Source organism: Harmonia axyridis, chromosome 7, assembly GCF_914767665.1.
Source record: "Harmonia axyridis chromosome 7, icHarAxyr1.1, whole genome shotgun sequence".
Lineage (NCBI taxonomy): Eukaryota > Metazoa > Arthropoda > Insecta > Coleoptera > Coccinellidae > Harmonia > Harmonia axyridis.
Genome location: NC_059507.1, coordinates 11876401 through 11900185, shown reverse-complemented (window position 1 = coordinate 11900185; position 23785 = coordinate 11876401). Strand labels below are relative to the sequence as shown.

The following is a 23785-nucleotide window of genomic DNA, read 5'->3' as shown; positions in this document are numbered from 1 at the left end:
ATGGAGCGAAAACCATAGAATCGTCACGATTTCTGGAAATATAATTCAGACTAATATCATATCGTAAATTGTAAACACTGTGAGTTCCAAAGGGGTTTTTCCTAACATTGTTAATGGTGAAAATAACACACCAAAATTGCCAAGATTAATCACTGTCTAGAGTGTATGGTGGAGCATTATCATCGGCCAGACAGATTCTTTTCCAAACAATTTCGCATGATAAATTATAGCAGCTTACGCCATGCCATCTTTTAAGGAAACGTCCATCGTTTTGTAGCTGGATCGCTTTCACACGTGGAAACTATTAAAAACTAGATTATCTGTTTATAACGACTTTGGGATATATCGCGATTCCAAAATATATATATAGAAAGTTTATTTTGAAAAGCCTTCAATTTATGGGCCTTTCGAACATAAATTCCCGTTATGAAACAAACTATAAATTCTCGAGTTGAATTATCTGGGAATAATTGGATGTAGAGGGTGATCCAACATTACGATCGTTGTTAAAAAACACATTAATCGCATAATATTTATCTGTTTCTATCATGATAATGGTCAAATATTTATTTATTTGCAGACTAGAATAAAGCATCATAAATGGAATAATAATCAGGAGCTTTGAAGCGCTTCTCTTTTCATTTATGCATAAAATAACCCAAAACAACTCTGAATCGTCGTTCTGAAGCTACAATATACAGGTGTCCCAGAAGTCCACGTCAAGAGAAAATTGTTGCTACAAATCTCTCCTTTTTTTTCAATTTTATTTTTCATATGTTATTCTGAATAACGCTTTGCTAACCTGTAACCTTTATTTCTACGGCAACTGCCCAGCTTTATAACTAACTCTACTGAAAAAAAAAATTCTTACTACATTATTTCTTAGATCGGGCAAAAAAAACTATTATGACTTAGCATGTTACCCAATTCCGGATTGACGTCGACTTCTGGGGCACCTGTATATATCAGAGGTCATCCATTCAAATATTGAACTAATCCAACGTTCTTTCATTTCTATATTATAAATAGAGGAGATATAAAGCTGATAGTCATTCTATCGTTGTCCTATATTTATACACAAATATTTCGATGGGAATCTCAAAAAATTTGGATATGTTTGGTTTGAAGAAGTGACTCCTTTGAAACCATGTACTACCCAATCCAAATATTCATACCATTGTACATACACTGACCGTCAGACAAACGAAATCATAGATGTTCAGAATGACTTGAAGTGCATTTTCCAATAAGAGACCAAAAATTGCTCTCATTACAAAAATGTTAGCAAGTACCTATGATCTATTTTTGTTGAGTGAAAATAACAGTATCTTTTTAATTGACGTTCTAATATATTATTATTTGTTCTCTGATGTTAATTGTATTAATCTTACCTAGTAAATGAAAATCATATTTACATTCAGTTATTTCTCTTTTGAAGTTCAACTCATCATCAACCTTCATAACTTCTATTGAACAATCAATTCCAGATGGGAATAATAACCTCTATATATGCTGTGAAATCCCAGAAAACATTGATATCATCTAAATAATCATAAATAATAACATGCTTATCAGTTGCCAATAAAGTTAATTTGATTTTTCAGAGTATCATCCTGGTACATCCTGCTGACATCGTCATGTTGGTCAATCTACTTCTTGGTAATGGGATACCAAAAAGAATCACAAAATTGGATAAGCATATGTTGTATATTCGGCTTCACGGCCATAATGTACGCAATCCTCATAGCTTTACTCACTTACACAAAATGGCACAGACGTCATCTACTCAAACTATCCATGGCCGCAACGTTCTTCATGTGCGCCGTTAGCCTGTTGGTTGTCTACCTGGTCCCAATAACGGTGGACGAGACCAATTCGAACCTGACCTCGGAAATAAGTCCCGTCGGCCATTTTTCGATTTGTATAGAAATTTTGTTACTGATATATACCTTGATACCGATGAAGTTTTACATGTGCATAATAGCCGGCATCTCATACTCCGTTCTCTTCGAAACTCTAACCCTCACCTTCGAGGAGACCTCGTTCCATATTTACATTTTGATAGTGAGGTTTATGTCACACTTTTGTATACATTTGATAGGCTTACATATTTTAATCATGACCAACGTGAGGTTCCGGAACACCTTCATGAAGGTCGGTCAGAGTCTGTTGGTGAGGAGACAGTTAGAATCGGAAAAGAAGCTGAAAGAGAACATGATCCACTCGCTGATGCCGCCCAGTGTCGCCACTTGGTTGTTGGACGACGACGAGAACTTCACCAAGAACGGCATGGAACAAAGAAACTCCGATCCGGCTACCAACGATCTAGGCAGGATCTTCCGGCCTTTCAACATGAACAGGATGGAGAAGGTCAGCATACTGTTTGCGGACATCGTGGGTTTCACGAAGATGTCTTCGAATAAGAGCGCAGAAGAGCTGGTCGAAATATTGAACAACCTGTTCCAGAGGTTCGATCATCTGTGCGAGTACCACAACTGCGAGAAGATCTCCACCCTGGGGGATTGCTATTATTGCGTCTCTGGTTGTCCTGAACCTAGGCCTGATCACGCCAAGTGTTGCGTGGAGATGGGCCTTAGCATGATTCAGGCGATCAAACAGTTCGACGAGGAGAAGAACGAAGGGGTCAATATGAGGGTGGGGATACATACTGGGACCGTTTTGTGCGGTATAGTTGGTACCAAGAGATTCAAATTCGATGTGTGGAGCAACGATGTCACCTTGGCCAATAGGATGGAGTCGACTGGTAAGCCTGGGATGGTGCACATATCGGAAACCACGCTGGAATACTTGGATGGGGCTTATTTGACTGAAGAAACGGAGTCTATTCATGGTGAGTTGAACGTCTTTTATTCCAACTGACTTCCAGGTGAAGTTACAACACATATGCAACGTTTTTATTCAAAGCTAGTTCAATAACTATTTCACTATGCTCCACTGTAAATTGAGAAGAGCTTAGCTAAGCCCAACAAATGAATATTATGATATGGCAGCATGGCTTGTTTTATGTGGAATGGCTATAAATCGTAAAAATGATCGTCGAACCAATATGAAGTTCTCACCATCACTTCGTTGGTTTCTACCCACAACTTGGATTTCTGTTAACGTTGATGGCTATTTCAACAAGTCGGTCAATTTCGATTTATTTTTATTTCCAGTACATATTGCGATATGTTTTTATGATAGTATAGAGGAAAAGTAGGATGTCATGTGAAATTTGTTGCTTAATATGATTTGGCAGCATGGCTTGTTATAGGAAATTTTTCATTCTTAATGTGGAAAGTACTCGATAATTATTGTTATGTCTTATTTGATAGAAAATATGTTGACATGAATCGGCATAATTCATTTCATCAAAGTTATTATAGAAGGATGCAGCGGATGTAGTTACTTTTTAATTGTTCTCGGATGTTTTGATTCATATTATGCATAATATTAGCGTTGTTTGTTTGGTGACTTCCACAAGACTGAAATGGAAGTGCTGCGAGGAGCTGTGAATATCAATTTCCTTCTCAAATCTATATCTTTCGAAAAATTTAAGATCATCTCTATCTTACATAAAATTGGCCCTTATATTTATATGTCGCAGAACACTCGATCATACACCAATTGCACCCTTGGAGACTACATACAACAGGCCAATTGAAAAGTCCCCCGGTCTACCATAGAAATACACATTTATTTGGTAAAATTCAATTTTATTATTCAACATAGTTGCCTTCGAGGGCGATTACTTCTTCATTGGCGCTAAATTTCTTTCCAGCGAGCATTCTTTTGAGGTCTGAGAACAGGAAAAAGTCACTGGGGGCAAGATCTGGCGAATACGGTGGATACAAAAGCAATTTGAAGCTCAATTCATGCAATTTTGTCATTGTTTTCATTGATTTGTGACACGGCGCATTGTCTCGTTGAATTGAAACAGCACTTTTTTTCTTCAAATGGCCGTTTTTTAACGATTTCATCCTTGAAACGATCCAATAGCACTATATAATAATCGCTGTTGATGGTCTGGCCCTTTTGGAGGTAATTAATGCATATTATACGGTTGGTACTGCAACGCCATCTGTTCATCGTACCGGGAACTTTTCAATTGGCCTAATATGTATCACTCGTCATGGCGTAATCAATGCTTCAATACGAAACTAAAATCAAATATGTCCCTCTTATTGATAATTTCCAAAAACCATACATCATTTTGCGCTTTGTTTTTCAGGATTAAAGACGTATTTCATCCTTGGTAAAATGGGTGACAAGACGCCATCTTACTCAGGGAGCTTTAGAGCGGAAGGTCGACAGAGATACTGCAACTCCCTGCGCCTTTTCGTCTCACCACCAATATCATCACCCACGCTGTCACCACAAAGCAGACCACGTGTTTTATCCTGTGATACAACATCCAACTTCCTGAAGCAGACCTCCTACAATCCGAACATGTTGTCTCCGGACGTGTGCAAAATAAAGGCCAGTAGTCTTCCCAGTATATTGGATTCCGAAAACGAGCAAGAGACTGATATGAAAGAGATGGCCGGAGAACAAATCAAAACCCCAACTTCCACGGCTAGCGAAGAGAAGTATACAACGCCAAAAGGAAAATCGTGGCGGTTATCGAAGCTTCTCAGGAAATCCGATCAATTGAGAAAAGATAATCAGGATTTGTTGGACGTCAATCAAGCGGACAGTACTTCTAGTACGGCTACACAATCAGGTTGGTAAGATTCTTGTAGAGAAATAATATGAATTAGATTTAAACTGCGACCACATCTGAGTGGGAATTTATGCAACATCAAATAAAAATTATCAAGTAACTAATAGCCAAAAAAAAAAAAAAACAACAAGAATAACAGGTGCACTGCATAAGTCGCTTTCATGTAATTTAAATCGAGTCACTTCAAATGTATTAGGTGTACAACTTTGCTTCCGCCGTTTTGCAATAGATGGCTGAGCGGTAAGTGGTAAATGAATAGATTGTAAATGTCATACAATTAGCTTAGGTATTTGTTAACATAACGCCATCGAAATATTAGTCGATTTGTATCTGTATCATAAAGTTATTCTCTATTAAACATGTCAGCTTACGAGCCAAATTCTCGTCATTTGCGGGAGGTTTCAATTTTCTGCTTTAATATGAAGAAATATGCGACTGAGGCACATCGGAATGCTCTCAAATACCTATGGTGAGGCCGCTGTTAGTGAAAGAACGTGCCGAGAGTGGTTTCAACGCTTCAAGAACGGTGATTTTGGCGTTGGATGAGAAAAGGTTTTCGAAGATGCAGAATTGGGGGCATTACTTGATCAAGACTCGTGTCAAACGCAACAAGAATTGGCAGGATCATTGGGAGTGACACAACAAGCCATTTCAAAACGCCTGAAAGTCTTGGGAATGATTCAGAAACAAGAAAATTGGGTGCCGTGCGAGTTGAAGCCGAGAGGTGTTGAATGGCGTTTGTTTGCTTGTGAGCAGTTACTTGCAAGGCAAAGACGGAAGGGATTTCTGCATCGCATTGTGACTGGAGACAAAAATGGGTTCATTACGATAATCCAAAGCGCAGAAAATCATGGGAATATCCCAGCCATGCTTTCACGTCGACGACAAACCTAATATTGATGGTTCCATGGTCATATTTGATGGGACCAGCTCAACGTAGTGTGTTATGAGTTGTTAAAACCGACTGAAACAATCATAGGCGATCGTTATCGAATGCAATTAATGCGTTTTTGTTGCTCGACCCAATGTTGCGAAAGTGGTCAAGACATACTTGGAAACGTTGCTCCCTCGGACAATCACTTGTTTCGAATGGCACACGGCCTGGCTGACCAGCACTTCCGGTCTTATGAAGAAGTAAAAAATTGGATCGATTCGAGGATCGCTTCAAAAGATGACCAGTTTTTCAACGTGGGTTTCGTCCGAAATATGGGAGAAAGTAGTGGCCAGCGATGGACAATACTTTGATTATACATAAATGTATAACCAGTTTTCTACAAGCCTCGAATTTCGGAAAAAAACGGCGGAAGTAAAGTTGTACGCTCATGTATTTCATTGATTCTAACAGTAAAAAATAACATGTTTATTACTTACATCAAACGAATCTTCATAAATTAAAACGATTGAATCGATTATAAACACAAACGCTTTCGTATATGGCTAATACTCCAAGTGACATCGCTAGTGCCACTTTTTTGAATATCCTTTTTTTGAAATTGATCAGATCCTCGCTCATCACTTGGTTAAACAAAATTCAATATAAATGAAACAGAAGAAATAAGACACTTGACAATACGTATTTCTTTCCTTTTATTAATATCAACTTTTTTGATAACGATGAATGAAAATCTTCACTTTTTATATGCTCAATAAACATCACTGAATAATTTGAAAGGGTTTGAAAAATCAGTCAAATAGTCTATTGTCGTTCCAAAAAGATCAGTAAGAAGTCATTAAAAGATTCTATTATAGGTTATAAACAAGTTCCTACGATAATCGAAACTTCGAATGGAACCCCAGTGCTGAACGGTAGACGCAAAGATTCCTGGCTTGATGTTGTTTTCAACGCGAGTAATCCGTATTTGGAAGATCAAAAGGAGTCTATCGACGTTAAATCTTACATAAGTCAATCTAGGAGTGATATGGGCCAGTATGAGTTAGCACCAAACGAATTGACCAACTTTGTTAGGGGAGGTAGTTACAGATCCCAATACAGCAGATCACCCAGGGAATCTTTGGATTTACTTCAGAGAGCTGGAAGTAGTAGGTCAAGACGTGGAAGGTCTCCGAATTTGGATATAGTTCCTACTGAAAGGTAGGTTTTTTGGTAGAGGATTTGCTCTATTATCTCGAAAAGGAAACGTCTAATGGAAAAATGATTCATATAAAAAGTTGTAAATGGTTTTTAGGGGGAATCCACTTATGCTACAACCTTCTCCATTTCTTCCAAATTGATTCTGCTTAAAAGCTATAATGGCATATATCGAAAAAGAAAAATCAAGCATTTGGATTTATTTTTTTTTTCATATGCTTGAAAGTTTCCTGTAAGAAAATTGATAGATTTGAAACATTCTGCCGTAAAATGTTTCCTTTTCAAGATTTTTGACTAATTCAACTTCAAAAACCCAATCAGTATAATGGCATATATCAAAAGAAGAAAATCAATCCTTTGCATTTATGATTTTTTATATGTTTCCTCTAAGAAAATTGATAGATAAGTGATAAATGACATTGTATGTTTGATAGTTGCTGAATTTTCGTTACATTAAACCTCAGAGTAAAAAACATAGATAGAGGGAGCATGTGTGATTTTCAGTAAGCAAATTTTGTCCCCAACATGAACTATCAAATTTGACATGAAGCGCGCTGAAATGAAAACATATCAGTTATACGATATTTCACTCGATTCGCGAATTTCTTCACAAAGAACTCACTTCTTATATCCCATAGTGAATCAACGTTTCATAATAACCCAAAATATATTGAAATAAATACCTAAATATATCAGAAATTCAGAAAACAAACTTCTAGTGTGCCAAACGACGTGAAACAACCGATGACACTAGGCGAGCAAAAACTTTTGCAGAAATTTCTACAGGTAGATGCAGAAAATAATAAATATTCTGCTTATTATAAATTCGATAATTAGGAAAAATATCAGATTTCAAATATTCAAATTTGCATATTCAATCGGAAATCACCCATATAAATATATCACATTCAATATAATATACATTTATAATGATATAGTAAAATTGTGGATTTGAAAGTAAATCCCAATCCGACAACGTAATCCAACCATGTTGGGAACATGTAAAAATTGCGTATACTTCTATCTATTTTTATTACTCTATGCATCAAACGAATTTGAACAAATGCGCAAAAACTCACGTCAGTCCTTTCTCATTTTTTGTACCATAATATTTCTTAAAATTTTTGCATTTATCGATTCAGATCAAGGAGTGCAACTGTAGCAGCTCCATCATCGAATTTTAAAAGACTCTCAACTAAATTTTCCCTTGATGTGCCATCTAGACTAACAAGCGTGGCGAACTTGGATGATCACCATTATGCCAACAGCAGAAAAGACTCGGGTATAAAAAGTAACAGCAGAAGGAGTAGCATTCAGCAAGTAAGTACTTTTCTATTCTTTTCAAGGATACTAAGAAATTAACGAGTAGGATTCTTCATCTCTACTAACAAAAAGTAAATTCGACCTTGAAATGAGCTAGAGATTATAACTCAATCAATAATTACTTCTCATGGATACTCAATTCAAAAAAGTAACAGGAATTGGTCAATAATTTCAACATTTCCTACAATAGAATATGCAAGTTATTTCGAGAGTTTGCACAGATTCGGTTTTTCTATAGAAAGATTATTTGAAATTCAAGGCATTTAAAACAACATGGAATTCTAACCTCAAACAGATTGCTATTAGACAATCCAAAGCTGTTTTTGTCACGTGATCTAGACTACCTAATAGTAAGAATGTAATGAATCAAATTAATCTTTGCAATGAAATAGGTACTAATAAATAATAAGTTCATTACTTAATTCGAAATGATCGTCACTAAAGAGAACTGTTGAATCAATGATGAAACGAAATGACATAACGGATGTTGGGTGAAATTGAGTATTAACAATTTCTTTGAATTATACTTATGTTATTTGTTTGCTATTTTTGAGAACTATTTATATATAGCGAAAATATCCACTTCATATGTCTTCGATAAACCATTGAATAATTTGAAAGGTTTTGAGAAATGTATCAAATACCCTATTCCTTGGAGCAAGCTTTTTAAATAATTAATTCCTGATACTCTTTTGACAGTATGTATACCCAAAGCGAAATTTTTGAAATTAAGTAGAATTTGTAAGAAAAAAATGATGAAGTAACCTCTGAAGTATCTATATGAATGTGAAATGAATAATTCTCTAAAGTAATGAAGGGTTTTCGAATGGTCTAGGATGCCATTTCTATTTTTCAGATCGATGTATCATGTGGGGATATCCTACAACAGAGGGTATCGGGATATTACACTTCCAGTCAAAGCAGTATCAGCTCCCCTCAAAACGCCAATGTGAGAATGCGGACGAGTCCTTTTTTCGACAAATTCGGGACTTGCATTCAAAACTTACGTAAGCAATCAGACCGACAGTTGATCAAATGCGTACAAGAAAATGTCAAATCTAGAAGTTCCTATTTTATAAAACCCCCTTTATCGAAACTTACACTGTTTTTCAACGACGAACAAATGGAGCAAGATTACAGGACAAATGTACATTCTTTGAACGATCAAAACGAGTCAATTGTGACATTAGCAAATTCGAGATTCAACACTTACTTTGACATTTTCGTTTCTTTTGTAGTACTTTTTGTGACTGCTATAACTCTGTTAATACTTCACGGTTTCACAGAATTGTGGTTGATTATGTTCCTTATATTTATTGTAATTCAATTATGTGGATTTATTTTTTGCCTGACGTATGTACTGAATGCCATGGAAAGGGTATGTTCGTGTTTATCCAGATTTTATAGATGGAATTTATTTGGTGGAGTCTTGGTGAGTTTGCCTGTTATTACAGTGATGATCAACTTCTGTACCAAAGTTATTCTTCCTCTATCTTCAGATTATCTTTATACTTTTCTATTGCTTGTTGGATTAGTTCATTTTTGTAATTTTACCCAGTTGAATTGTTGGATGAAAAATATTTTAGCAACAATTTGTAGTGGCGTATTCATTTCTCTATTTCTTACAGAATCTTGCCCCACTCCTTCTTTAGAGAATATCTTGGGATTATCAACTAACCCAGTTGCACAACATTGTCATTATTTATACAAACATGAAATAGTAATGGATCTCTTTCTCATTCTTTTTTTAGTTTGGTTGTTGAATAGGGAATTTGAAATAACTTACCGTTTAAGTTTTCATACAGGTTACATAGCAAATCGTGACAAAATTCATGTACAAAGTTTGAAAAACCAAGCGGATTATCTTATTTATAATATTGTTCCTGAACATGTAGCTGAACAACTTAAGAAAAATGCCAAATATTCGGAAAATTTTAATAACGTGGGTATAATTTTTGCAAGTATCGTTAATTTCAATGAAATGTACGACGAAAGTTATTTAGGAGGTAAAGAATTTCTAAGAGTATTGAATGAACTTATTGGGGATTTCGATGAATTGTTAGATAGGCCTGAATTTCAGTCAATAGAGAAAATAAAGACAATAGGTAGCACTTTTATGGCTGCAAGTGGCTTAAACTCTGAATTGAGAAGGGAGCAGGTGGATCCTAACGATCATTTGTTCGCTTTGATGGATTTTGCTCTGGAACTTCAGAAGGTTGTTGAAGATTTCAATAGGGACCTCTTGGAATTCAACTTGATAATTCGTATAGGATATAATTTTGGAGATGTTACTGCAGCAGTTATCGGAAACACAAAACTTTATTACGATATTTGGGGAGATGCTGTGAATATCGCATCACGTATGGATACCACAGGTGTAAATGGTCATATACAAATTGGGGAAAACTGCCTATCCGTGTTGCAACAGCGGTACGCCTTCAAACCTAGAGGTTCGATTTTTGTAAAAGGAAAAGACAATATGAATGTTTATCTTTTAGAACATAAGAAAAGTCACGCCGAAATATACCAATGAATATATATTTATTGTGCCTCTGCCAAAAAATTTTATGCATTCCAAATGTTGCTTGAACTGGTGTAAGAATACTTGACCAAATGTGTAGCCTTAGTTTATTAAACGCTCTGATAATGAATATGATTGTTATACACATTATATATATATTGATATATCTCTATATAAATACTTGGAAATACTGGTCAAAATCATGAAACAAGTTTATTTGGTTGTGTGTGAAGAATAGATTGATACTGTAAATACTTTTTACAAAATGAACCACAATATTCCTAGAATTCTGACGCAGTGAAATATCTGTCAAAATATTCTAATTTTTGATATTTTCTATTATATCATCTTCTATTATACTACTTTCCAGGTTTAATCTTAAATGACATAAATGCTCAATATCTTTTCAAGCTTCTACATCAGTAATTATATGTTTTATGTAAATATGTTGACCATCAGAAATAACCATGATCTAAATGAAGACAAAATTTTCTAGTCAAAGAATTATTCGAAATTCTAGAAGTATGAAATAAGAGATCAGTTCTGATCAGAATATTTCCATAAAGGTCTGTTATAAGGAAAGTTTTGTCGAACAAGAATACTCTTTATCGAACAAAATGTTTTTTATTACATCATATCGAGATCATTCAATATTATTTTTCACAAGTTATTTAATGAAAATGAATTAAATGTTCAGATCACTGTGTATTACTTTTTGGATAATTCAATATGTATACACATTTATTGTTTTATTATTTATTGTTGTTTATTTTTACTATGTAAATAAGTGATGCAAATTATTATGAATTGTTGAGTTTTTGTTACTCATGAATTGACATTATAAATTGAATTAGTCAAAATTTCTGACACCTTGAGAAAAATCTCAATTTCTAAATATTTTTTAGAATCACTAACATTTTTCTCAATCATTGAGAATTTTATTCAATTTTTTCATTGAGTAGTCATCAGAATCAAGTAGATTATATTTCACCCATTCCCAAGCCTACCTCAGCTGTTCTGAGAGTAAATTATAGGCACCAATTATATTTTCCATGAACTAATAACAGTTAGGATATTTTAGAATCTGTGATAAATTTAGATTTCTACAGTAACTCAAAAGATATGCTCGAACATATTTTCTTAATAAGAATTACAAATTATGGAAATCCTTCGAAAATGGTGTCACTCATTTCTTGCCAAATAGTACAAAAGATATTAAAGTACCTATTGTGGGAATCTACAGAATCTCAAACATGATTATGTGAAAATACAGAAAATAATGAAATCATTTGTAATTATCATTGTGATGTTTTTAAATTTTTATTTGCACTAAATTAAAATTAATGATATCTTCCAATATGTAATGTGGTTACTTAAAGAAAATTATTTCTTCAATTTGATTATAAATCAGTGAAATTAATATAAATGTATAAATTATAAGTTGAACTATCTTTATTTAATTTATTCAAAAATGAAATAATACCTATCAATTTGTGAAATCTTTTGAATAGACTCATATTTTCTTGAAGTGATCACAATTGGCTAACAATACTTTTTTATACACTTGAGTAACTTTATACTAATTCGACTTTTTAACATTTTATACTCAAATATCATAATTATTTTACAACTGACTAAATTTTGAAGTTAGATGAGTGGATCAGAGAAAGGCCTCATTCCATATATATCGTAATATAATATGGTGAACCAAAGATTTTTATATTAGTAAATATTTTTTTGCAGGAGAAGTTGCGATTTTTTTTAATACTTATACCTAATTCAAAGTAAAAGATATTTTGTTTTGAATTTAGTATTCAGTAACAGCCAAATCTACTATTTGGCACAATTCTAAGCTAACCCAGTTATCTAACTCTTTTAATAATAAAAATATAATACATTGCATAGTGTAGGACAAAAAATCATCTAATGAACAAAGATCATACATCATTCATATTTAACTTGGTAAGTTTACTAATACTTCTCCTGCATTTGAAGCGATATCTTATTCCAAGTATCCATTTTTATATTAAATAACCTTGTTCAACGAAATAATTGAAATTGAATTTTAAAATAAGACCAGATTTATAGCTTTTGTGCAATCATCAATAATTTATTGAAAAATTTAATATAACTGCCTGGTTTCTTCTTTGATTCTCCTCATTTTAAAAATGTATTTATTTATAAATATTATGAAAGTGCCTTCTTGTATCCTTAACTTCATTGTTGATATTCATTTCACAATAATACACAATTTCAACATGGAAACCTATGTGCACCGTCCTTTATGTATTATATAATTAAATCTATATATACCAAGCATTTTGTTTAATTTCCCTTCTTTTAAATGATTTTCAGTTATTTTTTTGAGACCAAAAACTTCCTTATATTGTCTCTATATAGTATAAGTTGTAAATTGAAACTAGTTTATGAATGTCAGATTTGAACATTCAATTCTACGAGTTTCAATTGAAACTGAATATAATAAATGATTTAAAAAATTCAATTCATTTTAATTTCAAACTAGTTTGGACCATTGACTCAGTCCGCGTCAAAATACCATCTTTTATAACTTCTTAGGGTATAAATATAGTGGAGCGAAGTGGTAGAGATACGCGTCGAGGTAAATATTTTAATGTTTTTAACGTGGAAGTACATATGTGCATTTTCACTTAAGATAAAATTATATATTCGCCCTCTTACATCGACGCGTGCTTCTACTACTCCGCTCCACTGTATTTTTATCCTTACTGTTTTTTTTTTCAGGCGAGTTCAAAATGGGTTCATTTCACCTAAAGAAACTGTGTAACAGAATGGTTTCATTATTTTCTGAGTATATCATGTGTTATATATGCATACAAAACCTGAAAATGAAACAACAGATAAATCATTGATCAATCCAATATGCACAAAGAAGAACCAACCAAAAAAAAAGCGAAAATCTATAACCGCTTCAGAGACAGAGATGTTATCTCCGACAGCTTGTTAAAATTAGATGTCTGAAAATATTTATTTCTAGACATCGTGGTTGAAACGAAGGGAACTATAGTTTTATTTCCGTTTTTAAATTTGGTTTTTGATGACCTTGAAATATATTTTTTGAGTTTGATTCCTTTTCTATACTATTATAGTATTCTGTGGTGTCAGTGATATCCACAAAGTTAACCTCAATTCCGTTTATTTTTTTTATTCAAGAAAAAATAAATAGTTGATATAAAATGTCGATTTATTTTAGTGGAAGTTTCTCGAAATCGGCTGGAGTAATCAGTGCAATAATAAAACAGCTCAATTTGGTGAATTTAAAGCCTGTTAAAAAGATTCAAATAAAATTTGATCCATTTCATCCGAATGCCGTAACGGCAAGGTAATCTGAGTACCATACAATCTTTATTGATTTTTCTCTATTATTAGATTTCTGAGTACGCAAGCGTATTTTCCAGTAATAGGAGAAAAATAATCCAAGAATTTCATTGCAGGGAATTCCTTTATCATATTTCTACACCAAAAGTTGTTGAAACTAATTTGAATTGTTTGATCAAACCTGTAGTTGTTTGTGATAGAAGTGAACCAGAGATACAGTTGGATCTAGTAGAATCTGGGTAAATCATTATTAAGACTGCAATCTATTTCTTCATTCTAATGATCGAATCCTTATTTTAGGAGTGTTAAGTTCCTAGCAAATAATTTAAATGTTCTGGAAATTTTGCAACATATAAACAAACACATTAGTTCCAAAGTGGTACCAGAAGAAACATTGAGTACACCTATTGCAAAATTAGTTTCTAAAAAACAAAGGAGGAAGTAATGGGTCTTAAAGCAAAGAAAGGAGATTATCTAATCAAAGTAGTGGAACATGTATATGACCAGATTCCACCATTTACAGATGTATTCAATGAGGATACATTTTATGTTACTGTTGTGGCAGTAGTTCTTAGCACATTTGTTGTAGTTTTCATTTTGTCTAGATTTATAACTTTGAAGGAAGCAAATATTTAAATTATTGGTCTTCAATAAATTATATTTTATATTCAATAATGTTTTTCCCAGAAATAATTGTTCACAGTCTGGTTTTCAATGTTGTAAATACAAATGAAACACTTTTCAGTGATAATTTATTATTGGGGGGGATGTTTTTCTTTTGAGTAGGCTTTAGCTTGGAATAACAACCTCACTTTTCGACAACAATGAGCTAATTTCCAGTCTCTGAAAGACTGGTTCTCCAGTTCAATACTCTTTTAAGAATATTTCGATAACTATTTTGTTATCCATAGAGCAAAATATTATTTATTACAAAGACAAATACAAATTATACCCAAGAAAAAATAATTTTTCAAAATTTTAGACAAACAATTGGCGATATTTCTAAAATAGTAGAAGAAAATTTTGATGTAGAAATATTCACCAGAATTTTGAATAGTAAATAAGTAAAGATAGAGCATTTTCAACTTTTGTTAGATTTCAATAGAAATTTGTCGATGAGAGTGTGGTTAGGTTGAATTTATTAAGTCCACTTAAACTTGAAATATCTTATTTCTGGGTAAAAGTTCTTGCAAAAAACTGAAACCAAAACTCTGAAGAATCCTATGCTTTGGAAAATTATAGAATCGAAAAATTTGATTATTTTTTCCATGTAAAAGTTACATAGCTGAGTTTTTCAATAACTCACTTTATTGATGAACTTTAAATATATACAAAATTTCAGTGGAATTTGACTGATAGAATCTGAGATTAGAAATTTTACATGAACATTCATTCTCTCGGGATAAATACGCAAAAAAGTTGTTTGAAAACAATAGTTTCAGAGAAACATCTATAGAATATAAATTTGGAAACAATTTTTGATTCAGTCAACTCAATCTGTAGATCCACTGAATATTAACTAATTCAGAGAGAATTGAACTAAAAATGGCAGTTGGTTTTATCATTCTTGAATAAAAAACTTACATGAATGCTTAAAAAAATTTATATTTTCAATTTATTAGCAACAATAATAATTCATCTTAAGTATAGCTCCAAAGTAATTTCAATAGTCAATGTTTTTTTTCAACATAATAAATATATATTACATCAAGTTTTTATGTTGTAGTTTGAATCCAAGTAGAATCCATTTTTGTTACATCTCCTGAATATGTTACCAAAAATAGTTGATGTCCATTGGTATACCTGAAATAAGTGATGATTAGAAATGAGAAGATCATAGTCCAAGATTGGATTTTTTTTTGATAATATTGAATTTCTTTTTCAAAATTCATTTTGGATTTTTTGTTTTTGGTTACGCAACCAACATAAACTTTTGCGGGAAGCTTAAAAATGTTATTTTACATTGTAAATTCAAAAATAACTAACCCTGGAAACTTGCTCTATAATGAAACTGTCCAGTCACTAAATAGTTAAAAAGTATATTAGAAATTATTTTTGCAACTTACATTCCATCCCTAGGTGCCAAAGGATCTTCATATAATATTTCCGTTTCTTGTTCTGGGTCATTAATGTGAAGTTCAGCAGTATCATTCGAACCATGATCAATTTCTTCTTTTGCTTTAGTTTCAACTGCAATATCTAAATTATCAATTTTATATACTTTCTTGGTAGTTGGTTTCTTATTATGAGACTTTTGATGTCTTTTCATGTCTGATCTCACTCTAAATGGTTTTCCACAAATATCACACTCATGAGGTTTCTCGCCTGAAAAAAATCAATAAATAAACTAAAAGAAGAATAAAATGAAATGATGAATTGTTCAAGCCGTTAGTATTTGGTTGTTGATCATAATTAGAGAAAAAATATATTCTTGCTTCAGAATCTACTGAAAGTAGAGGAAATTTTGGAGTGAAAAAATAGTTTGGTCTACGATTTCCAGATTTTCACTTGCAAAATGTGTTTCAGACCATCCTGAACATCTTTGATTTCATGTCGATCTGTGTCCACAGCTTTAACTTCTACAATTCTTATCTGAAATTTGGTATGGCTATTCTGTTTGGGCCGTTGATGGTCCCATACTAAATTCAGCTTTTCCAGATGAAGTTCAACAAGTGAAAGTGTGAACTTCCAGTATTTCTATATCTTGCGTTCTACTTGTTCAATGTTAATGAAAATTGATATGGATTTTTTTTTTGTGCAACGTAAAATACCCAAGATCTCTATATTCCTCGTTCTAGTAGTCTGATTCTGATGAAATTTGGTACTTATTGAAAATTCCATGAGAAAATAAGCTTTTTTGAATATACGATGCTTGTTGCTTATGCATAAATTGAAACTTCTTGGGAAATATTAGTATGGAATGTGCGAAGAACAAGGGAGGATGGGCAACTGCAATTGACAGAGATTCTACAATGTTTTTCACTCTTTCAAAACCTCCTCAGTCATTTTCACTTACCAGTATGAATTCTTCTGTGGTTTTGGAGATAAGATGATGCTCTGAATGTTTTCTCACAAAATTCACATTTGTAATTTTTCTCCCCAGTGTGTATCCTTCGATGTACAACAAGGGAATACTTTCTAGCAAATTCCTTGCCACAGTATTCGCACTGAAATTGTTTCTCTGTTGAATGTAGAGAGGTCATGTGATACTTCAAGTCTCCCCACTGTCTAAAGGTCCTACCACATTCTGTACAATGGTACGGCCTTTCTCCTAAAAAATTGGTAGTTTTATTTTATTTGAGTTATAATAACAACTGAAATAATAACAAATCAAAGCTAAATAATCACCTGAATGTAATCTCCTATGGACTTTCAAAGCACTCGAAGCAAAAAATCTCTTTCCGCAAGTTTCACATTGATGTGGTCTCACTCTAGTGTGATGACTGTGCAAGTGGTACATCAGTGAATTTCTATGGGTGAAGGACCTTTCACATAAATTGCATGAAATTTTGGCTTTTGTAGTCTTCTTATTCTTTTTCTTGACAATCTCGGGAGAAGTTGGTTCTGCAAGATAATTATATATTTTGTTATATGTTGTTTTCCTAGATTCTAAATTGTAATTTTTTTTTTATCTTGTAAACTGAAAAGGTTAAGAGTTTAAGAGTAGCTTCAGCTAATCTTCGCCTTTTCGGGGCAAATGTATGTACATTTGTTGAATAAAGTCGGTTTATTAAATTCAATTTCAATAGAGTAAAAATTTTAGGTCATGATCTGAAATAACCATTTCTAGCTTAAATAAAAATATATTAGAAAAAATCATAGATAATAGATCCGATCAGATGAGATTTTGCGTTTATATATAGAATACTAATTTCAAGCTTCTTGTGAAATTTGATGTTGAGGAAAGCAATGACGTGAAGTCAGGAGCTTTTGAGCGCTGGTTCATTCATTTGCCAATTGTACCCTTGGAGCCCACATAAAAACCTATATACACTTATGTGGTCTTCAAGGTTAGAATTAGCGAATGAAAGAGCGTTCAAATGCTCCTGGCTTCAGATCAGTGATTTCCTCATTTTTTTTTGTTTGAACCAAAACTTACTTGTATTTCCCGTAATTGCTCGACATGAAATTAAATGTTGTAATAGAATAGCTCTCAATGGAAAAGGTTGATTACAAATGTGACAGACATGATCTTCTGCTTCTAGTTCTTTGAGATCTTCTTCAGTTTGTTGCAGTTCCTCTTCCTTATACCTGAAAATCATTTCAATTAATGAATATTGCTGTCAGCATGATCGAAGGAAACAAATTTCCTGCTTTTTTTGTTAGACAACCGAAGAAAAACGCACTTATAATAAGGGTGGGTAATAATTGATTTTCGCAACAGTTACATGAAGAAAAACTTGATTGAGGACAACTCATGTTTATACTTACCAAGCTTTAGAATCCACTTCTTCTGCATCTGAATTATGATTGGAATTAACAGATACCTCTATACCCTCCATAAGATCTTCTGGTTCGCTAAACTCATTGAGTTCATATTTTTCATGGACTTCTTTCATGTGCGCATCATAGGTTTTTTGTTTTCGGAATGTTTTACTACAAACGGTACAGGTAAGGTTGAGCACTGATATAATACTATCTTTGACGCTTGGTTCCGAAATAATTTCACTCTTAACGGCAGGCTGGAATTGAAAGCATATACTGAATTCATAAAAAAAGAAATGATCCTTATCATGAGTAGATTGACAGTTAATTTGATTGTTATCAGTAATTTTTATGAAATATATATTTTAGTTAACTCACCTTTTCCGTTTCAACTTCTGGTTCAACGGGAGGAGGATTCTTGGAAACATTTGTAATAGTAGCTGAAGGCTCATAATGGGCTTTCAAATGTTCGAAAAATTGCAGCTGATCAGTCAGAGATGCATTACAAATCTGACAATTGAAAAGATTAGACGATATCGGAGTGATGGTGGTTTGACAAAGCAACTCATGCTGAGCAAATTCATCACTGGATGCAAAGAATTGTTCGCATAAGTTGCATTTAATTTTTTTATTTGATGTAGATGTTCGTTTCAACTTCTTGGTGATTCTTTTCTTGTGAGGAAGTGTCTTTTTAGAAGAACGGTTCTCATTTCTGAAAAAAAAAGTATTCCAAATTATTCCTTTGAAATGAATTGTACAGAAAAAAATTAATAAGTGTTTATAATCAAGAACCAGCCTACATTAATAGTTATTCTTATATAGACACATCAGTTGATCTGAAGCTACAAGTATTAATTTAAAACATACATGATGTTTTACAATTTTAAAGCAAGAAGTATATTAAAATTTAGTATGGAATTATGTAATGATTGTTGGAAAAATTTCAATGAAATACTAACTTCTCTCCTTCTAAACCATCAGATTCTCGTTTATCCAAGTCTCCTTCATTTTTGGTAGGTAAATGATTCGTCTGAACTTCTTCAATGTATCTTGGAGATGCATCTTTCCTGGCAGCAACAAACTTTGGTAAAGCTTCTTTTTCAACATAAATACTATCGGAACCAACAATTTGCAAATAACCACTATTCAAACCTCCGTTTTTGTCTATTATTACTTGCTCTTCCAAAATTTTATTTTCTAATGTTGAATTATGATCGAGTTGGGACAGAGCATTGGCATCTTGTATCTGTTGCTGCTGTTTTTGTTGCTGATTGAATTGTACAGCCACCAAAGCAGCAGCCAATCTTCTATCTTCATCAGTTAGATCTTGTGAGAGGAGATCCTCTGATGAATAGTTTACAGGAATGTAATCTCCTCCACCAATATCCACAACAAGTCCTCCATGATTTTGTAGAAGTTCTGGAGTAATTAATTGGGGATTTTCTGGTATTCTATGTAGTAAGTATTGAGGTTGTTGTTGTCCAGCTATTACCACTGTCTCTAGAAGCTCAGTTGATTCAGTCTGGGATTCCATTGTTCATAATTTAATTTTCTTTCAATTTTGAATCTGCCGCCCAACCGGAAACTTAGTTTGTTGACACGACGTTTCAATAGGACATATCCATTTTATTTGTAGCACCTTAAAGAATCGGAAAACCAACTAATAGAGCACAATACCAATAAAACAATACTTTCAAAATAATCACAAGCGCATATACTAAAATAATTCACAACTAAACACAATTTTCTAAAAGTATAAACTATTGTTATGAACGATTATTTTGAGAACTGACAACAGTGGACCATTACTCGTAGGTAAACCGGAAGAGAAACCATTTGTAAGATCATGCTTGCGTTGCGCATGGCGGGAAATTTAAATTTGTGATGTTATAAGTGTTCCGAAAAGAACTATATGGATAAATATAATTTATAATGAGAAAGATGAAATGCTGATAACTTCTATCAAATATACTCTACATCTTACTAATATGAAAACGTTCATGATTGTTGCAGTATGAAATGTCTGAATTTTTAAATTATACTATATCAAAGGGGGAGCCACTTTATATATTTGAGTCTTAGAACATAGAATAATTCTATACTCCATGATTTGAGTTGAGGCGTGCTCCAACAAAAGTTAATAGGTAATCAATATACGAATTAAGCATTCGAATGAAGTTTGATAAGATAGCGATAGGAACGAATACTCAATATATCATAAAATTCTTAATTTTCCATAAGTTATTTCTTTGCGTATCTATTAAAGCCGAATATAGATATGCGTTAAAAATATTTTAAATATTTTTTAAAACTGATAAAAAACAAATCCTCAGTATGATTTGCTCTTGTTCATACACATGTATCTTTCTTTCAATATTTTGTTAATAATTATGAATTTTAACTAATTTGACTTCTAAAATGTGCGATTGCAGGTGGGAGGTGGCTATAATAGGTCTAATGTGATAAGGATAATTGTTGACTTAATATGATTTATTAGTAGACTTAAGGGACGTCTTTCCAAGGGCGTACCCAGGATCAATATTAGGTTGGGTGGGCAAACCATGGTCGTTTTGGTTGTGAAATCTTATGAAATAACAATAAATTACCCTAATTTCATAATTTTCAATAGTTTTAATTTTTTTTTTCATTGTTGAAATAGTGATTTCAAGAATTGTAATGAAATTCTGCAACACAATTTAAAACAATTATTTTTTTTTTGCTTTCAGAGGGAGCAGCTGTTCCCTTCTGTCCCTCGCTGGGTACGCCCATGCGTTGTTCTACAAATTCTAAATAAAACACATATTGCTTTACAGCATCTTTTTATTATTTATTTACTCAAATTATATATTCAAGTTTATTTACAAGGGGAAATATACAGAACATATTCATTTAAATTAATATAATTCACAATTAGCACCTAATTCTCTTGGTCATATCTAATGGCATATATTTTCAGATTGTTCATTATTGTTTTTATGCAATTTTAATGTTTTTCTAGAGGTGTGTCGGCCACCTTCTTCAAGTAACGAGTTATTTTCCACATTTCATTCGATACTTTTAAATTTTTCGTAAAATCTTTCCATTGATTTGATTTGAGAGAGCTGATTATTTCTCTAATTTGATTCACTGAATTTCTATATTGTCGGTATAAATCTATGTTATAATTTCGTTGATGATTTTTTCAGAGCTTGTTTTTTGAAATTATCATTTTCTTCACAAAAGGTAAAATGTCGAATGACGAAATTTGAAAAAATAACAAAGTGAGAATCATTCCATTTTTCTGAGTATACCGTTGGTACCTTGGAAAAATCTTTGTTCATGTTGGGTAGGCTGATCCGTCTGTAATTTTCGACCGAAGAAGAACTACAAAATGTCAAAATACCAACATTTGTATCTGTGGCACTCAGAACAATGACCAAGGTGTAGATTTTGAAGATTTTCATAAAACTGTCGATTCTCGAAAACTGAGACACTTTTACGAAAATCAAATATTGATATTCTGGACGGGCATGATCTAAGCTATCAGCATGCGCCGGGTTGACGTCGTTTTACGGGACACTCTGTAGATGAGCATAGATTTTTCGAAAAATTACCTCACGCCTCAAAACGTGGTTTTATTGAATATCAATTCAGGTCTCAGGAGTACCTACGATCAAGCACCTGCAATTGAGAATTCTGTTAACACTTCAATTTCAGTAGCTATATAAATATTTTACGACAAATCACAAAGGCAACGCCGCGATCGGTAATAATCACTTGGCAAAGACAAGAACGTCTCTTCCTATTCTCTTAATATTCTTCCTAGGACGTCATAAAGCATTTCGTTGAAACGAAGCATTCTGGAGTGTTCTCGTCTTCTTTTCCCACGGGCTGCCACATCCGGTTTGCATAATATACAGCCCTCTCAGGATAAGCAATATCGGATGTTGAATGTGTAAACTGAACGATAATGTGCACACAATACCTGTGATGTGATCTCGGTTTAGCCTCTGTGAAATGAGCAATCTGGGGGGTTCGTAATTCAATAGTGCCTTAGTCCACCACTTTGTTTTAGCAGGTGTGAAGGAGTTGGTTTTTAAGCGCTCGTTCCCCAAACAGAGTGTAACATTATTTCCTCATGATATCTGTATTTTTAGAATTTTAAGCCTGTACTGAACAGAAAACCTAGAAATTTGAAATTTTCAAGGTAGCTTGTGATCTCGATTGCTAAGGGTTCGCTTACAGGCAAAATTCAATTAGGGGTTCCTTCATGGGACTATTGTACCATTTTATTGATTGCTTCGACTATATAGTTTGGTGATAAGTACATTATTTCAGAAATTATAGGTAAAAATCTGAAATTTTCGAAAAAAAATGGATGAAGGTCCCAAGGCTGCAGCTTTTCCTGGACGTAAGCTAGCTACGTCCTTGAAACCTCACTATGTTTCAGATCAGAACCCGATGTTCAAAAAGCGTTCTTATTAGAGGGGTCTGTGACGAATAATTTAGGAGATATAACGATTTTTGGATGGAAATTCAATTTTTCCCAAATTTCGAGTTCAAATTTCCTCAAAATCGGGAGCTCTACGAAGAATCGGTGAGCTGTGCCATAATTGACGATCTCTGATTAGCCGAATTTCGATCCCACCTGAAGAATTTTTTATCCAAAAATTTTCGTAAAATTTTCTATACCTAACCCCTAAAAAATTTTTTGAAAAATAAAAGTTCCTTCATGGGAATATTGTATCATTTTATTGATTGACTCGACAATATAGATTACGAAAATGCTCGCAGTTGGGCGATCAGTACATTATTTCATAAATTATAGGCAAAAACCTGAAATTTTCAAAGACAAAATTTATAATTTTCCCGAAGCTGCCACTTCTGCTGGGCGTGGGCTACGCACTTGAAACCTCACTATGTTTTAGAGGGGAACTTGAAGTTTGAGAACGTTTTTATTTGAGGAGTCTGTGAAGAATAATTCAGGAGATATAACGATTTTTAGAGGGAAATTAAATTTTTTCCCAAATTTTGAATTCAAATTTCCTCGAAACCGTGAGCTCTACGAAGAATCGGTGAGCGGTGCCAGAATTGACGATCTCTGATTAGCCGAATTTCGATCTCAGCTGAAAAATATTGTGTCCAAAAATTTTCGTAAAATTTTCTATACCTAACCCTTGGAAAATATTTTGAAAAATAAAAGTTCCTTCATGGGAATATTGTATCATTTTATTGATTGATTCGACTATATAGTTTTCGAAAATGCTTTCAGTTTGGCGATCAGTACATTATTTCAGAAATTATAGGTAAAAATCTGGAATTTTCAATGAAAAAATTGATAATTTTCCCGAAGCTGCCACTTCTACTG

The 23785-nt window shown here is 33.1% G+C and overlaps 3 protein-coding genes across 7 annotated transcripts in view; 2 read left to right on the top strand and 1 right to left on the bottom strand.

Annotated features, from left to right (window-relative positions):
• LOC123684580 (adenylate cyclase type 9) overlaps window positions 1-12972 on the top strand; it is a 42503-nt gene extending 29531 nt beyond the window's left edge. For 2 of the 5 annotated variants that reach the window (XM_045623885.1, XM_045623889.1), the window contains 5 exons: window positions 1605-2851; window positions 4232-4723; window positions 6473-6815; window positions 7955-8132; window positions 8971-12972. In XM_045623885.1, coding sequence (XP_045479841.1) covers window positions 1605-2851; window positions 4232-4723; window positions 6473-6815; window positions 7955-8132; window positions 8971-10668 — 3958 coding nt within the window. In that variant the 3' untranslated portion in view covers window positions 10669-12972. The remainder of the gene's footprint in view (window positions 1-1604; window positions 2852-4231; window positions 4724-6472; window positions 6816-7954; window positions 8133-8970) is intronic. The other 3 variants (XM_045623887.1, XM_045623888.1, XM_045623886.1) reach the window with 3 other exon arrangements.
• Window positions 12973-13785: 813 nt separating this feature from the next.
• On the top strand, window positions 13786-14757 carry LOC123684585 (39S ribosomal protein L53, mitochondrial). Its single transcript, XM_045623897.1, has 3 exons — window positions 13786-14017; window positions 14130-14252; window positions 14314-14757. Exons 1-3 carry the CDS (start codon window positions 13872-13874, stop codon window positions 14456-14458), a joined length of 414 nt encoding a protein of 137 aa, XP_045479853.1. The 5' UTR covers window positions 13786-13871; the 3' UTR covers window positions 14459-14757.
• Window positions 14758-15598: 841 nt separating this feature from the next.
• On the bottom strand, window positions 15599-20274 carry LOC123684582 (zinc finger protein 502-like). Its single transcript, XM_045623891.1, has 8 exons — window positions 19398-20274; window positions 18817-19150; window positions 18445-18695; window positions 18113-18264; window positions 17362-17577; window positions 17030-17284; window positions 16080-16338; window positions 15599-15816 (listed from the first exon to the last, which is right to left on the bottom strand). Exons 1-8 carry the CDS (start codon window positions 19970-19972, stop codon window positions 15729-15731), a joined length of 2130 nt encoding a protein of 709 aa, XP_045479847.1. The 5' UTR covers window positions 19973-20274; the 3' UTR covers window positions 15599-15728.
• Between the last annotated feature and the right edge of the window lie 3511 nt (window positions 20275-23785).